The following is a 16,155-nucleotide window of genomic DNA, read 5'->3' as shown; positions in this document are numbered from 1 at the left end:
AGTCCCTGATCTTAGTGGGATTGCTTCAAGTTTCTCTCCATTTAGCTTGATGTTGGCTACTGGTTTGCTGTAAATTGCTTTTACTATGTTTAGGTATGGGCCTTGAATTCCTGATCTTTCCAAGACTTTTATCATGAAGGGATGTTGAATTTTGTCAAATGCTTTCTCAGCATCCAGTGAGATGATCATGTGGTTTTTTTCTTTGAGTTTGTTTATATAGTGGATTACATTGATGGATTTCCAAATATTGAACCATCCCTGCATTCCTGGGATAAAACCTACTTGATCATGATGGATGATAGTTTTGATGTGTTCTTTGATTCAGTTTGCTAGAATTTTATTGAGTATTTTTGCATCGCTGTTCATAAGGGAGATTGGTCTCAAGTTCTCTTTCTTTGTTGGGTTTTTGTGGGGTTTTGGTATGAGTGTAATTGTAGTTTCATAGAAAGAATTGGGTAGTGTTCCTTCTGTTTCTATTTTGTGGAATAGTGTGAAGAGAATTGGTATTAGGTCTTCCTTGAAGGTCTGATAGAATTCAGCACTAAAACCATCTGGTCCTGGGCTTTTTTTAGTGGGGAGACTTTTAATGACTGCTGCTATTTCCTTAGGGATTATGGGACTATTTAGATGGTTTATCTGCTCCTTGTTTAACTTTGGTACCTGGTATCTGTCTAGGAAATTGTCCATTTCATCCAGGTTTTCCAGTTTTGTTGAGTATAGGCCTTTGTAGTAGGATCTGATGATTTTTTGAATTTCTTCAGTTTCTGTTGTTATGTCTCCCCTTTCAGTTCTGATTTTATTAATTTGGATACTGTCTCTGTGCCCTTTGGTTAATCTGGCTAATGGTTTATCTATCTTGTTGATTTTCTCAAAGAATCAGCTCCTGGTTTTATTGATAAAAAATACCTTGGTGTGAATCTAACCAAGCAAGTGAAAGACCTGTATGACAAGAACTTCAAGTCTCTGAAGAAAGAAATCGAAGAAGATCTCAGAAGATGGAAAGATCTCCCATGCTCATGGATTGGCAGGATTAATATAATAAAAATGACCATCTTGCCAAAAGCAATCTACAGATTCAATGCAATCCCCATTAATATCCCAACTCAATTCTTCACAGAGTTAGATAAGGAAATTCTCAAATTCACATGGAATAACAAAAAACCCAGGATAGCGAAAACTATTCTCAACAATAAAAGAACTTCTGGAGGAATCATCATCCCTGACCTCAAGCTGTACTACAGAGCAATAGTGATAAAAACTACCTGGTATTGGTACAGAGACAGGCAGGAAGATCAATGGAATAGAATTGAAGACCCAGAAATTAACCCACACTCCTATGGTCACTTGATCTTTGACAAAGGAGCTAAAACTGTCCAGTGGAAAAAGGATAGCATTTTCAACAAATGGTGCTGGTTCAACTGGAGGACAACATGTAGAAGAACGAAAATTGATCCATTCTTATCTCCTTGTACAAAGCTCAAGTCTAAGTGGATAAAGGACCTCCACATAAAACCAGATACACTGAAACTAATAGAAGAGAAGGTGGGGAAGAGCCTCGAATACTTGGGCACAGGGGAAAAGTTCCTGAACAGAACACCAATGCCATATGCTCTAAGATCAAGAATTGACAAATGGGGCTTCATAAAATTGCAAAGTTTCTGTAAGGCAAAGGACACTGTCAATAGGACAAAATGAGAACCAACAAATTGGGAAAAGATCTTTACCAATCCTTCATCTGATAGAGGGCTAATATCTAATATAATATACAAAGAACTCAAGAAATTAGACTCCAGACAACCAAATAACCCTATTTAAAAATGGGGTATAGAGCTTAACAAAGAATTTTCAATGGCCGAGAAGAAATGTTCAGTATTCTTAGTCGTCAGGGAAATGCAAATCAAAACAACCCTGAGATTCCATCTCACACCAGTCAGAATGGCTAAGATTAAAAACTCAGGTGATAGTAGACGCTGGCGAGGGTGTGGAGAAAGAGGAACACTCCTCCATTGTTGGTGGGACTGCAAGATGGTGCAACCACTTTGGAAATCAGTGTGGCGGTTCCTCAGAAAATTGGACATAGCACAACTGAGGGTCCAGCTATACCACTCCTAGGCATATACCCAGAAGATGCTCGAACATATAACAAGGACATATGCTCAACTATGTTCATAGCAGCCTTATTTATAATAGCCAGGAGCTGGAAAGAACCCAGATGTCTTTCAACTGAGGAATGGATTCAAAAAATGTGGTATATTTACACAATGGAATATTACTCAGCTACTAAAAACAATGAATTTGAGAATTTCCTAGGTAAATGGATGGAACTAGAAATTATCATCCTGAGTGAGGTAAGCCAATCACAAAAGAACACACATGGTATTTACTCACTGATTATCGGATATTAGCCCAGAACCTTGAAATGCCCAAGATGCACCTCACAGGCCACATGAAGCTCATAAAGAAGGAAGACCAAGTGGGAGTGATTCGGTCCTTCTTAGAAGGAGCAACGAAGTACTCAAGGGAGCAAATATGGAGACAAAGTGAGGGAAAGAAACTGAAGGAGGGGCCGTCTGAAGACCATTCCACCTGAGTATCTATCCCATGTGCAGTCACCAAAGGTAGATGCTGATGTGGAAGACAGGAAGTACATGCTGATAAGAGCCTGATATAGATGCCTCCTCCGAGGTCTTCAAGAGTCTGACATATTCAGAGGCAGATGCTCACAACTAGCCAGTGAACTGATAATGGGGTTCTCAATGGAGGAGTTAGAATGAAGACCATTGGAGCTCAAAGGGTTTGCGGCATCATGAGGAGAGCAACAATACCAACAAACCACAGCTCCCAGGGTCTAAGCCACCAGCCTGGGAGCACTTAGGGAGGGATCCAGGGCTTCAGCTGAATAACTAAGAGTGGAGGGCCCTGCTGGGCATAGGTGGAAGATGAGATCCTTGACCTCATGAAGGCTGGATGCCCCAAGGGGTGGGAATTTTCAGGGTGGGGAGGTGGAAGTGGGGGGGTAGGTAGGGGTTACATCCACAGAGAAGAAGGAGGAGGGGTGAGGGGATGGGGGTTCCTGGGTTGGTGGGGAATGGGGTAAGGGGACAACATATGAAATGTAAATAAAACATCCAATAAAAAATGAAAAAAAAAAGAATATCTGTTAAGAATGTTCTTGATTAATGAATGACATGGGAGCTACTCCGCTCACTGTGGATAGTGGCCTTGAGCTGTATAAAGAAGCATACTGAGAACACCATGAGGACAAGCCAGTAAACAACATTCCTTTGTATCCTCTGTTTCAGTTCCTGCCTCCAGGTTTATGCCTTGAGTTCCTGCTTGACTCCCCTTCCTGACAGACTACAACCATATGCTGAAATAATGTATTCCCCCAGCTCCAAGTTGGTTTTTGTCATGATCTTTTATCACAGAAATAAAACCCCTAACTAAGACACATGCTTGCACTGTAAGAACTCTGACTCATTGAGCCATATCCCAGCTATCAATTTTTTTTTATTTCTTAAGCTACATTATTACCATTTTAGGTAGCCCATACAAATGAATTAGAAAGACATGCTATCTAAATTTCTGTTGTGAAATATAAAGAGGATTTTAATTATTAAAAAAAAATCCACCATTTGAAATAAAATAAAATAGCAGAGGTGAGTTGCACATATGTGGACCCCTGATCTCCATTATCTGGCTCAGGGCTCACTCTGCCACTAAGGAGTCTTGTGAGACCCCAAAAGATCCTGCTTCCCCAGGGAGGCCTGTGGACGACCCAGGCACAACCAGTTTGTAACCCTTTCCCACCAATGCTTTGCTAGTTGGGTCTGTCTGGAGCACAGCCAGCGCAGGTAAGTTGTGAGATATCTCCATTGTTTGACCCACTGATCTCCCTGATTTCCCAAGGAATTCTGCTGGTGTCAGGATCATCCAGTCAGCACCAGGGATATCTAGATGGCTAGAGGACTTCACAAGAACACAATCAACAAGAGCCAGGGCAATATGGCACCACCAGAGCCTAGCCATCCTATTATAGCAAGCCCTGGATATCCTAACTCAGATGACCTTAAATCCAATCTTACACAGATGATAAAGGCTTTTAAAGAGGTAATGAATAAATCCCTTAATGAAATGCAGGAGTATACAACCAGGTGAAGGAAGTAAATAAAACTGTCCAAGAACTGAAAACTAAAACAGAAACAAAGAAAACACAAACTGAGACAATCCTGGAGATAGACAACCTAGGAAAAAGAACAGGAACTACAGACACAAGCATCATCAATATAAGAATATAAGATATGGAAGAGAAAAATCTCAGGTGTAGAAGATACGCTAGGAGAAATTAATACATCAGTCAAAGAAAATGGAAAATCTAATAACTTCATGACACAAAACATTCAGGAAATTTGGGAAACTATGAAGACAAAACCTAAGAATAATAGGAATAGAACAAGGAGAAGATTCTCAGTCAAAAGGCCCAGAAATCATCTTCAGCAAAATTACTGATGGAAAATTCCCAAACCAATAAATAAATAAATAAATAGTAAAAATAAAAAAAAAATTAAAAAGGACATACATAATGCTTACAAAACACAAAAAGATTGGATCAGAAAAGAAAATCCTCCTACCACATAATAATCAAAACACTAAATATACAGAATAAAGAAATAATATTAAAAGCTACAAGGGAAAAATGTCAACTAACATATAAAGGCAGACCTATCAGAATTACACCTGAGTTCTCAACAGAGACTCTAAAAGCCAGAAGGGCCTGCGCAGATGTCTTGCAGATTCTAATAGACCACAGGTGTCAACCCAGACTACAATATTCAGCAAACCTTTCAATTACCATAGATGGAGAAAATGAGATAGTCCAGGACAAAACCAAATTAACAGTATCTTTCCATTTAAAAAAATAAAATAGGATTTTATTCTAGTTGTGTGTTCTTACCTTAATCCAGCCAGAATCAGTTGGTTGGGGGATAGGACTGGTAATAGACATGGAAGAAATATTGAATCCAAGGATAGTACTAACTTTTCCTAAGACGACAGCTTGTCCAAGAGAGTCAGTAATTTCCTGGAGCTCAGACAATTGCATTTGACCTACAGGGAAGAAATCATTAGGCCATTTGGATTATAAGAACATAGACTTGTGATGACATGGGGAAGTTTTGTTTGTATTCTTCATCACATAGACTACTAAGACTTTAGTAGCCCAAAATGATAAGAGAGTCATATTAATAAACTCTGGGGAAAAGAAGAACTCAAGAGAATGTTCTAATAGAGAATTTAAGACAGGAAAAAATAAAGGTACTCACACACACTGACTGAAAGTATATGAGAGAATGTATCTCTTGGTTCAAACTTCCTCATGTCACTCGTTGAAGTGAAGTATTATTAGCCTTTACTGTCACAACACATTACTTTTTCAGACTAGAATATTTTTAGAACTCCGCCCCATTATTAGTATGTGCATTAATAACTTGCTAAAGTTGTCAGGTTCCTAACAACCCGTTACCTTCTTTGGACATCTGGCAATTTTGAAGATTGTTTTTCAGACTGCATACGTTTTCCGTTCTCTCTTCCTTTCATGGTAGACCTGAGATTTCCTCTTAAACCCACTGCACCCCCGACAAGGATTGCTACTTTATGAACTAGTACCTCCATATTCCTTTTGTCAGTCTGATACTTTTTCTTGATTTCTTCTCCACTTCTCTACCATATCATATCTAACAATATGGTAGTTTTCAACTCTTTGTCCTTATTGTCAAAATCCTAGCCAAAATTAGTGGTTATGAAAATAGATTTAAAACTGAATTTCTAGTTTCCACGTTATTCTATACATTGCAGTTAGCGCGTTTTTTGTTTTTTTTTGTTTTTTTTTTTTTTAGAAAACCACTGTAGCCAGGATGTTTTTTAAGATACTGCAACTTAAAAAAAAATCTGACACCTTCCACATCCTGAGCCATGCCTTTGGGAAGAAATCACTGAGTTTCTTCCATTAAGAATAAATTAGAAAGCTTCGTGTGCTAGGCAACATTGGCCAGTGAGCCTACATGACACATTGGAACCCACACTCAGAATTTTCCAGTTTGAATGCTTGCTTATGTGACTCAAATTCTGGGATAAAGGCTGAGTCTTACAGATTCCTCCCTGTCCCCTATCTCTTTCCAGACCCCTTCTCCAAGAAGATCTTCTAATGTGAAGTTTTCTATGGTCTATGGTAGAAAGCACCAAGGTGTCCTCTGTCCCTGTATGCTTACTGGTTCTCAGCACAGTGGCAGGTTCAGCCTCTTTGGTACAGCTAGTGGGTTCTTTCCATTTCTGCTGACTGCCATCTCAACACTGAAGGCCTTGACAATGAAAGCTTCTTCTTCCTTACCCGAGAACTCTAGCACCTATGCTATCTCTTTTTAGTGTGCCTGACACTGGTTGAGTGCTAAACACATATGTGTACATCCTGGGTACCCTGACAGTATGTGAAAGCTGTATGACTATGTGGCCATCTTTCCTTTTGCTTCTCCATATCTGTCTGTGATTCATCCATTCCAGGACACATTGAAGGGCTTTCCTTGAGATGTTTTGAAAACACATCAGCTTGCTTTTCCTTATGTTCCTATGTTCCATGATCTCAGACCTGTATCTTATATTTTCTAGTGTTTATCTGGTATTGCTACAAGAGGGTGAATGATCTACCTCTGTACAATGGGCTTACTGAAATTCCTAGGCTAAATCCACAGGTAAGTGGAACCAAGTAAGTAAGTTACACTGAGACCATAATACTGACAATATAAGTCCTAGGAAGTACAGAGTTGAAGAAGGGAAGTCAGCTATGACTCCAGGCAGACAACATCATAGAAGTAATTGCAGCAGCATAAACACAGGTTTTCTCTGTCCCAATTGACTGTTTAATCTATTTTCACCTTTTATCAATAAACTATGATGTCACTTCCTATTAAGTCAAGTCTTTTTGTATAAAATATTAATAAGCAACTCCATAGCGTTTCAACAAGTTATTATTTTATAAGTAGGGAAGTAAAATAATTTATAGGCCATTAGAGTTCTAGATATAGGGGTAGTAGGATTTCCTGAGTCCTGGTTAACTAGGCCATGCTAGGATTATTTATGACTTTAGACTTAATGACATTTCTTTGTTGCAAAGTCTGATAACCATACCTGTGGTAGAATTGCTTAAAAACTGAGTGGGAGCAGCCCCAATCTCAATTTCCACAACGCGTCCTGTGGATCTCTTCCTTCGCAGACTCGCTCCTATTATTCTGCTGACACGGATTTTGTCACTTGGTATTTTTAGGAACAAGGCAAGATTTATAACCAGATTGTGTGAGCTAAAAAACTCATCTGCTGTTATTGCTGGCAGTTGGAAAGATACAAAGATGACAGTGGCAGTGTGGACCTCCACAGGTGTAGTTCCTTTCAGCAAAAGGTACAGCATCTGGTAGGTTCTATCAAAGTAGTTTTCACCAGGGACAGTGCTATCCAAGTTGGGAAGGGATTGTTCTACAATGGAAAAAAGGGTCAAAATAGCACATTTAAATATATTGTTATTACCATAATGGCCACACAGTGATTAATATTTATAACTACAGAAAGCTCAATTTCATAATTTTCATAAAACATACACATTAAAAACAAAATTACTTATAAAACTAACTCTCAAAGTTAGTCTTTAAAATAATGCCATTAATAGCCATTTTATATAAAATTTATTTCTAAAAAAATTATAGTCACAATATAAATGAGAAAGCAAACTAATTGTGAGCCTAGAATGTGGTCTGTACTTATAGAATACTATTTATGCATTCTGAGTTTCAAAGCCACAGGTGAAGGAATTTGATAATTTAAAAGTATAAATTTGATGGCCTTCTAATTTATGCAGTGCCAGATGCCAATTCTTAAAAGAACATTTATAATTTAATATTTCTACTTTTACTGAGGACAGAGGCCATGTAATCAAAATGAGGGATCCATTGAAACATCTCAGAGGAATCTTAAGTCAATGAAATAGGATTACATGCTAGCTTGTAAAATCTATGATTAATCAAACAAATTCTACTTGGAAATTGGATTTTGTAAAACCGAAGTCATTATATATTTGTGTGTGTGTGTGTGTGTGTGTGTGTGACAGTATCAGCATAATTAAGAAGTAACAAATCTCTAATTTTAAGCTCCAAAGGCTGACATGCATCCTAGTGGTAGAATAAATCATATAGCTACACAGTGTACTTCACTGTGTGAACCTAGTGAATGCGCTTTGTGTTGCAAACTGGATATGAGTCCATATTCCTGATAATGATGCCTGTCCCATCGATCTTCATTAACCTTTTCATATTATTACAATATGAAGGACCTAGAGAGCAAGATAATAGAGCATTTCAGGTAAGCTTCAAATATAGAGAAGCTTGTGGCACAACGACATGCTGCATTCAATGTGCTAAAGCTTTAATGAATTCATACTAAGACAATGCTTAATTTTAATTTTAATCTTTGGCTGGAGAAGTGATTGTATGTGATGCCCTTTGGTTTGAGCCTCATAAGCAATCTGATAACACTTACTCACAGTTTTGTTAATCTCTGAAAAGGCATCTGTGCTATTGTTTTCCAGCCCTTTGTCTCCATATTAAATTCTGCTGATTGTAATATCTCTTATTTTCCTCATTTTGAATGATAGTGCTTCGTACCATTGTTGCATTAAGAGAGTTAACTCTGTGTGAACACTGAGCCGTAAGTAGACGCCATTATTTGTATTTAGAAGGTTAGGTTATAAGGCGGCATTGCCGTAGAATCATCAAGGGCATGCGTTCAAGTAGTAGGCAATATTTTCAAGCCCTTGCTTGTCTGTTCTGGCTTTGAGACTGCTATGAACTGAATTACATCCTCCCGAGACTCCTGTGTTGAAGCCTTAATTCTCTGTTTGAAGGTGTTTGTAAATGGAGCTCTCTGGAGGAAAAATTGCGCTTATGTAAGAGTGAGTGAAGACTTCATTATGGAATTAGAACCTTTAAGGGAAAGAGGCCAAAGAGCTGGCTCTCACACCGAGTGAAAGCACAGCAAGAAAGAAAACTCTGCAGTTTGGGAAAACACTCTCTCATCAGAATCTGACCACTGATTAGAATCATGAGAAAAAACATGTCAGCATGGTGGCTCATGTGTTTTATTCCAGCACATGGGAGGCGGAGGCTGGCAGATCTCTGAGCTCAAGGCCAGCCTGGTCTACAGAGTGAGTTCCAGGACAGCCAGGGCTGCACAGAGAAACCTTGTCTCAAAAAAGAAAAAGGAAAAAAGAAAAAGGAAAGAAAAGAAAAGAAAAGAAAAAGAAAAGAGAGAGAGAAAGAAAGAAGGAAAGAAAGAAAGAAAGAAAGGAAAATTAAATTAAACGAATAAATGAATTGTGCTGCTTAGTAAAAGAAAAAAAAACTTATGCTGTTTAAGTTTATAGGATTTTGTTACAGGGGTCTGAGGAGACTAAAGTAGAAGCCTTAACCAATGGCATCATTTTCCGAACCTCACTTCATGCAGCTGCTTGTTACTGCTGATTTACAATTGCTGCTAACAATGATTTCCATGTAAAGGACCTAGAGTCCAGAATCAGACACGTGAAAATGTCTGGAAACTTTGACTATATTTCAGTAGTAAAAACAAGACTTGTTTTACAAATGATGAAGAATACTGACCACAAAATTATACTTTCAGGTCTCGCTTCTCTTTTGCTGTTAATGTTTGTGCAATGATGGGCCAAGCTCATGAAGCACAGAGATAAATGACCTATGTTTACTCATGGAACACAGTGTCAGCTGTCAACAGTATTAGAATTTTGTTGAATAAAAACCTCTAACCCTAACTCTATCTCTAACTCCAACCCAACCCATTTTATTCAATAAATAGAGAAGGATAATACTTGGTTTATAAATACTGCTATGTAGATAAATGTAAGCTTTACATTTATCACATTTAAATCAAATTCATTGTATCATATTTAATTAATAATGTTGATATTCTGATAGCTTTCTTGATAATATGTCTCATATCTAGAATTAATTCAGACATTGACTTCTAAAGAACAGAAATGGAGCAGGGGGAAATGTAAAAATTCCAAGCAAAATCTCTTTTGAGTACAAGAATAGTTAAGCCCCATATACATAGATGGAAAGCTTTGTCAGGTAGTAATAAACATGCTCGTTACAGAATCTCTTATCTTCAAGCACAGGGAGGTAGAGTTTCACTGGCAGTCATCTTTCAAAGCACTTTATAAATGATCACAGCTTTGTTTTTGTTGAGTAGAGCTAAAAACATACTTTTGTTTTTATACATCAATATCTAAGGAAATAATGTCATAATGAGATATTGCAAAGAATGTTTGCAAGTAACCAGTTATATAAATGCTATGCTTACTGTCCTGAAGAAATACCTGTGTTCGAATGCCTTCCAAGTTCACAGTGTTTCTTTTGGGCATTCCATGCTGTATTTTTGGGACAGACCAAGGAATTGTTCACATAGACGTCCAAACGCTGAAGCGTGGAAAAAAAAATTCCTACTAGAACCACCTGTTAAAAACAAACATTTGTCTGTTTTTATTGGAGTAATGTAACAGAATACTTAGAATTTAGTTTCTAAAAATTGTGTTCAATGATGTACACCTTTTGTAAGATATTGAAAACAGTATTAGGGAACTTATGGCAAATATTAGACAAAGATTAAAAATATGTTTGCATCTAACCATTCACGTAGACATAGTAAATTAGCAACTAAGTGATAAGTCCCAGTAGAAAGGAGTAATGTAAGAAAAATTATTAGAAGAATCACACACTAAACAGAAGAAAGGGTTCTTTTCAAAGATAATAAATTACAAAAGAAACTTTTAAATCAAAATTAAATTTGCCATGTTGAAAACGGTCTCACAAAACATTGATAGGAAGACCCATAAAAGTCAGTTGAAACATGGGAGATTCCCTGAAGGACTTGTAGGTCATTGTGAAGGCTCTGCTTCACACAGATGAGTGTGGAAATAATGAAAAGCAGAGGAAGGGCCTGATCTGGTCTTGGCTAGAGGAGACTCCTAACATTTCCTCTCTGGCTGATGAGGGCCCACCAATGGAGAGCAAGAGTAGACATAGGAAGAAGGGCTGGTGGGTGATTTCCTTCATCTAGGGCAATGATAACGTTGTTTCACTGAAAAGTAATAAGAGGTTCTCTGATGTTGGATGTTTGAAAACTCATCAGGGTTTACAAGTGGATTGTATAAGGAATGCAATGGAGTGAGAGGGCTAAAACAATAATGCTCAAGTTGTAGGATGGAAGTGTTATCACCTGGGAAGGAAGGGAGGGAGGGAGGGAGGGAGGAAGGAAACATCCCATTATTCCTCTGCTACCTGCTTCACCTGGTCAGAGGTTGTCCTGTACCTAACACTCTAGGACTTTGAAGTCTCATATGTGTAGAAACAAAAGTCTGAATTATGGGATTATTCTTAAGTACTATGCTTGTTTCCATTGACAGTCTGAATAAATTTAATGCTCCTAGCTGAGTTCTACTTACAGTAACATTCAACATTATCGAAGATATTGAAAATAATACTTTGAGAACTCTGAAATCAATTCCAAAGACATATTTCTGGCATGTATGTGCATAATAGCCACATGTAAGAATAAGAAAAGCAAGTCTATACCTTTATGTAGTACACAATTTTAGTGTAAAAATTCAGGCTTGGTAGCTAGTCATGCTATCATAGATATCACTATCAACCCTCATATATGGAGTACAGGAATCAGTCATATTGGGAGGAAGTGTTCGGTACATGCATGTTCTTTCATACAGAGAAAACTTGTCCAGATTAATACACTAGTGGATCCTTTTAAATGAGCTGGAAGGATGACAACATTAGAGAAAGCTGGAAAGAGAATTAATCACTAGAGGCATGAAACTAATTATGACAACCTTTAAGGCATTATTTCTATCTAGGTTCACCTTATTATGTTCAACATTAAGCAACATCAGCCGAAGATTCTGAGGACTGGTCCCAGTGAAGTAAACCTCATACGTTTTGTTCAGAGCCACTATGCCATGGAATAGAGACAGTCTTCTTTGGCATGTATACCCCGCACACCAACCATGGTCCTGTGGGCCTAAATCCATACAAAATTAAAGTTCCTGCTCATATTTAATGAATGCTGTTTTGTTCCCCACAAGATATGAAGACTCATTACATTGAAAGTAAATGGCAAGGGTTGAGATACAAGTTCAATATTTAAACTTACTATTTATCTGCCATCTACCCAGACTTCTATGCTGGTTCTCAAACTTTGGCTAAAATGGAAGGCAGGGAATCAACTTGCTCCTATTATCCTTACTTTGATACTTATTGGGGTTAAAGGAATAACAATATGTTAGCTAGGATTGGTGTTATAGATTCACTAATGTAATATATTCAAGACTCACCAGTTTTCTGAAGTTGTTTCTAGCAAATCTGCTAGCATACGTTTTTTTAAGATGGAGCTTACCAACAAAGAGTGGATATTTGTATTCCTGAAGAAGACTCATCAATTATTTTTGGCCATTGTTTATTTGTTTATTGGTCAAACTATAAATTTCATAACACATTTGACTTGGGGGAGCTGTGGAGATTGAGCCTAAGGACTCATGCATGCTAGCTGTTTATTAACCCTCAACATAGGTTTTATTTCACTAAATTGTCCAGTTTAGTCTTGCAGTCACTCTGTAACTAGACACTCAGCAGCTTGAAACATAAAGGCCAGCTAACAGGTTTGTCTGAATCAAGTCTTTATTCTTATAGTAATAGTAACAGTAAATTTTTGTTAGACAGTTGTTTAGGCACTACAGGACAGTTACTATAATGAATGAACTAAAATCATCTGAGCATACTCTACCATCAAGCAGATGCTCTAAAAAGCTAAGACATAGCAGATAGTTTTCTAGTCAGGTCTAGACATTTTCAGAATGAGTATAGCATAGCTTTCAAAGCAAATTTCTCTATTTTATTTGAATAAAAAAAAACCATGAGATGTGACTGACAAAAATCTCCTGATGTATTCCTTCATTATGTTTGCTGAATTGTCTAGCTCACTTACAATCCTTATTAATATTTATAGCTGCATTTCAATCAAGTTTTAAATCAACATCAACTTCTAAATAGCAAGGGGAATATAACATCATCCCTTAGCACACAAAATATAAATCCTACATTAAATATATATTCTTTGTGGGTTTTGAAAACCAACATGCAGAAATGTCTGTGAGTAAAATAAAAAAAATCTAAGCCAAAAAGCCATATGTTAAAAAGAAATAAAATTTAGTATTAGTATTTTAAAGGAAATTTTAGTGATATTCAGTAATTTTATTGTGAGTAATTTTCCCAAAGTCCAGACGATTTTCATAATACATTCATGTTTTTTTCACTAGTATTATCTCCTCAACACTTAAATATTAATCAACACTGTTAAAGTTAAACTTATTTGTAAGAGAAATGATGTGTCACTGTGGGAAGTGGAAAACTTATACTTTCTTTCTGAAGAAGTAAATATAAAAATTTATATAATGAAATCTCTCCATTCCAAATCAGAGCAACTTGAAAACTTCTCTTCTACTTCATCATTATTCATCTTCTCTGTAATTATTCCTATAACTTCTGCTTTGCAAATGAAAAGGCTGTATTTGACATTGATTGCTGGTTCCAGAAACTAAGTTGGGAGAGCCAGAAAATCGTGGAACTTTCAAATCTCTCTAATTTAGTACCTTTGGGTTCTTTCATGGGTTAAAAAAAAAAGTAGATTTTGTAAGAGAATGGCCATTTGGTTGACTTCTACACTGTTTTTGACAACACGTTACTGTACAGCCAGAGCATAGAAATCTGTGTGGTCCAGGTTCTGTGCCTTTTCAGCATTAAGCTTGATGAGAGACTAACATTTGAGCCCCAGCACTGTTCAGGGATATACAATGAATCCCTGTCCTGTGCTTTTTATACCTTTTAGAAATTAATCTTATTAACTGAAAAATTCTTGGTCTCCAAAATCTATTGTACTTCTATGGAAACCGTCTTCCAATTTGCACTCCAGCTATCTAGGGGCAGAATGGGAGAAGCCTAGACACAGGTTCTCCACAAATTATTCTCAAAGGTCAAAGGCATAAGCTGTATGTTTATATGAACAACTGCTATTAGCTGCAAAGTATGTCTAAATATCCATAGAATAATGAAGAGAAGTCCACAACACCCTTCTTACATATTCTGAATAATGTATCATCAAACTTTCTTTTAATTTATATAAGGCAAAGTATATTTTTGAAGATCTTTAGGCCAATCTTTCTCTTCAAAATATTATGCATCCTTATCAACAAAAGGAAAGGGTGACAATCGTTACAGAAAAGTGTTCTTCCTCCTTTTCCTTGTCTTTGTCTCTTTCTTCTTCATCTCCTCTTTTTCTTCCTTCAAATACTCAATATAAAATGAATGTCTTGGTTTTCCTGGATGAAGAACTGCTAAAGTGTCAAATCTCATCATTGCACATAGATAATTTTTAAATATGGAAGGCAAAGAAGTCTTTATATTTGCTAGATTTGTATGTAAGTAATTTTTTTTTACCTAGTTCTACTCATTGAATAAATGCTTTGACTAACCTGGGTCTATTTACACTGAACACTTACCATTAATGAGATCAACATAGCCATTGCTCATGATAGCCACTGGGGAAAGTCTTCGTGTCTCTGTGTCAGAATCCAGGCTTTCTATTACCATCATTGCATATTCCATTCCAGAACACTGATAGCTCTGCCACTCTGGGATATATTTACAGGTTGCATCTCTAATAATCCCTAGAAATATGTATAATAATATTTTATAAATGACAAGATTCAACTCACAGGCCACATGAAGCTCATGAAGAACAAAGACCAAGTAGGGGGCGCTTCCATCCTTCTTAGAAGGAGTAACAAAATATTCAAGGGAGCAAATATGGAGACAAAGTGTGGGGCATAAACTGAAGGAGGGGCTGTCTGGAGACTATTCCACCTGGGTATCCATCCTATGTACAGTCACCAAAGATAGATGCTAATGTGGATGTCAAGAAGTGCATGCTGACAGGAGCCTGATAAAGCTGTGTCCTTAGAGGTCTGCCAGAGTTTGACATATTCAGAGGTGGATGCTCACAGCTAACCATTGAACTGATTACGCAGTTCCCAATGGTGGAGTTAGAGTGAAGACTGAAGGAGCTGAAATGGTTGGCTGCCCCATGTGGAGAGCAACAATACCAACCAACCAGAGCTCTCAGGGCCTAAACCACCAGTCTGGGAGCACATAGGGAGGGACCCATGGCTCCAGCTGTATATGTAGGGGAGGATGGCCCTGTCGGGCATAGGTGGGAGAGGAAATTCTTGTTCCCACGAAGGCTGGACGCCGTGTGTGGGGGAATTTGAGGGTGGGGAGGTGGGAGTGGGGGGGGTAAGTAGGAGCACATCCGCGATGGGATGGGGGTTCCTGGGCCGGGGGAGGGGGGATGGGGTAAGGGGATAACATCTGAAAATATGTAATGTAAATAAAATAACCAATAAAAATATACAAAAAAGATAAGAAATCTCTGCAAAATTTCTTTCTATTGTCTTTGTCTTGTATATGAGATCAATCAACAGAACCTACAAGTTGTTAGTTTATCACTCAGTTCTTGAAATAAATGAATTTTGCTTCATAAACTGGAGGTTTAATAATCAAATAAGATCCAACACACCTTTATGAGGTGCTTTCTCAGCAACAGGAATTCTACTTCCATTCAAGAATGTGAGCATCGCCTTAGGAATTCTGTAGTCTCCGATTCCCAGTTGGCTGTTTCCATCCCACTCATACTCTGCTTGAGGGATCACTGACCCAGAATTGCCCAGAAAGGAACCATCCAGGTCTCTAAGAAAAGATTTTCTTTTGGCATCACAAACCATGTCCACACAATCAGATGGGTTTACTTTGCTGGGAAGAAAAGGGACAATGAATGGCTAAGGTTGCTGCTTAAGTCTTATTTTAGAAGGAATTTCTAGTAGAACAAAATAGTCTATGTAATTAGCATTGCAATGAAGAATGATTTTTTCATGGTATTTATTTGCTTCATTATTATGGATCTTATTAACATTTCAAAATGACA

At 37.5% G+C, this 16,155-nt stretch overlaps 1 protein-coding gene across 1 annotated transcript in view; it reads right to left on the bottom strand.

Annotated features, from left to right (window-relative positions):
- Pkhd1l1 (PKHD1 like 1) overlaps nucleotides 1-16,155 on the bottom strand; it is a 145,187-nt gene that overhangs the window by 7,153 nt on the left and 121,879 nt on the right. The window contains exons 69-74 of the mRNA XM_028766440.1: nucleotides 15,751-15,983; nucleotides 14,675-14,842; nucleotides 11,984-12,141; nucleotides 10,430-10,565; nucleotides 7,180-7,521; nucleotides 4,955-5,106 (exon numbers count right to left, since the gene is read on the bottom strand). Coding sequence (XP_028622273.1) covers nucleotides 4,955-5,106; nucleotides 7,180-7,521; nucleotides 10,430-10,565; nucleotides 11,984-12,141; nucleotides 14,675-14,842; nucleotides 15,751-15,983 — 1,189 coding nt within the window. The remainder of the gene's footprint in view (nucleotides 1-4,954; nucleotides 5,107-7,179; nucleotides 7,522-10,429; nucleotides 10,566-11,983; nucleotides 12,142-14,674; nucleotides 14,843-15,750; nucleotides 15,984-16,155) is intronic.

The sequence above is a fragment of the Grammomys surdaster genome, unplaced genomic scaffold (genome assembly GCF_004785775.1).
Source record: "Grammomys surdaster isolate TR1022 unplaced genomic scaffold, NIH_TR_1.0 63, whole genome shotgun sequence".
NCBI lineage: Eukaryota > Metazoa > Chordata > Mammalia > Rodentia > Muridae > Grammomys > Grammomys surdaster.
The sequence above is the reverse complement of the archived record's forward strand: the minus strand, read 5'-3'. Positions and strand labels throughout refer to the sequence as shown.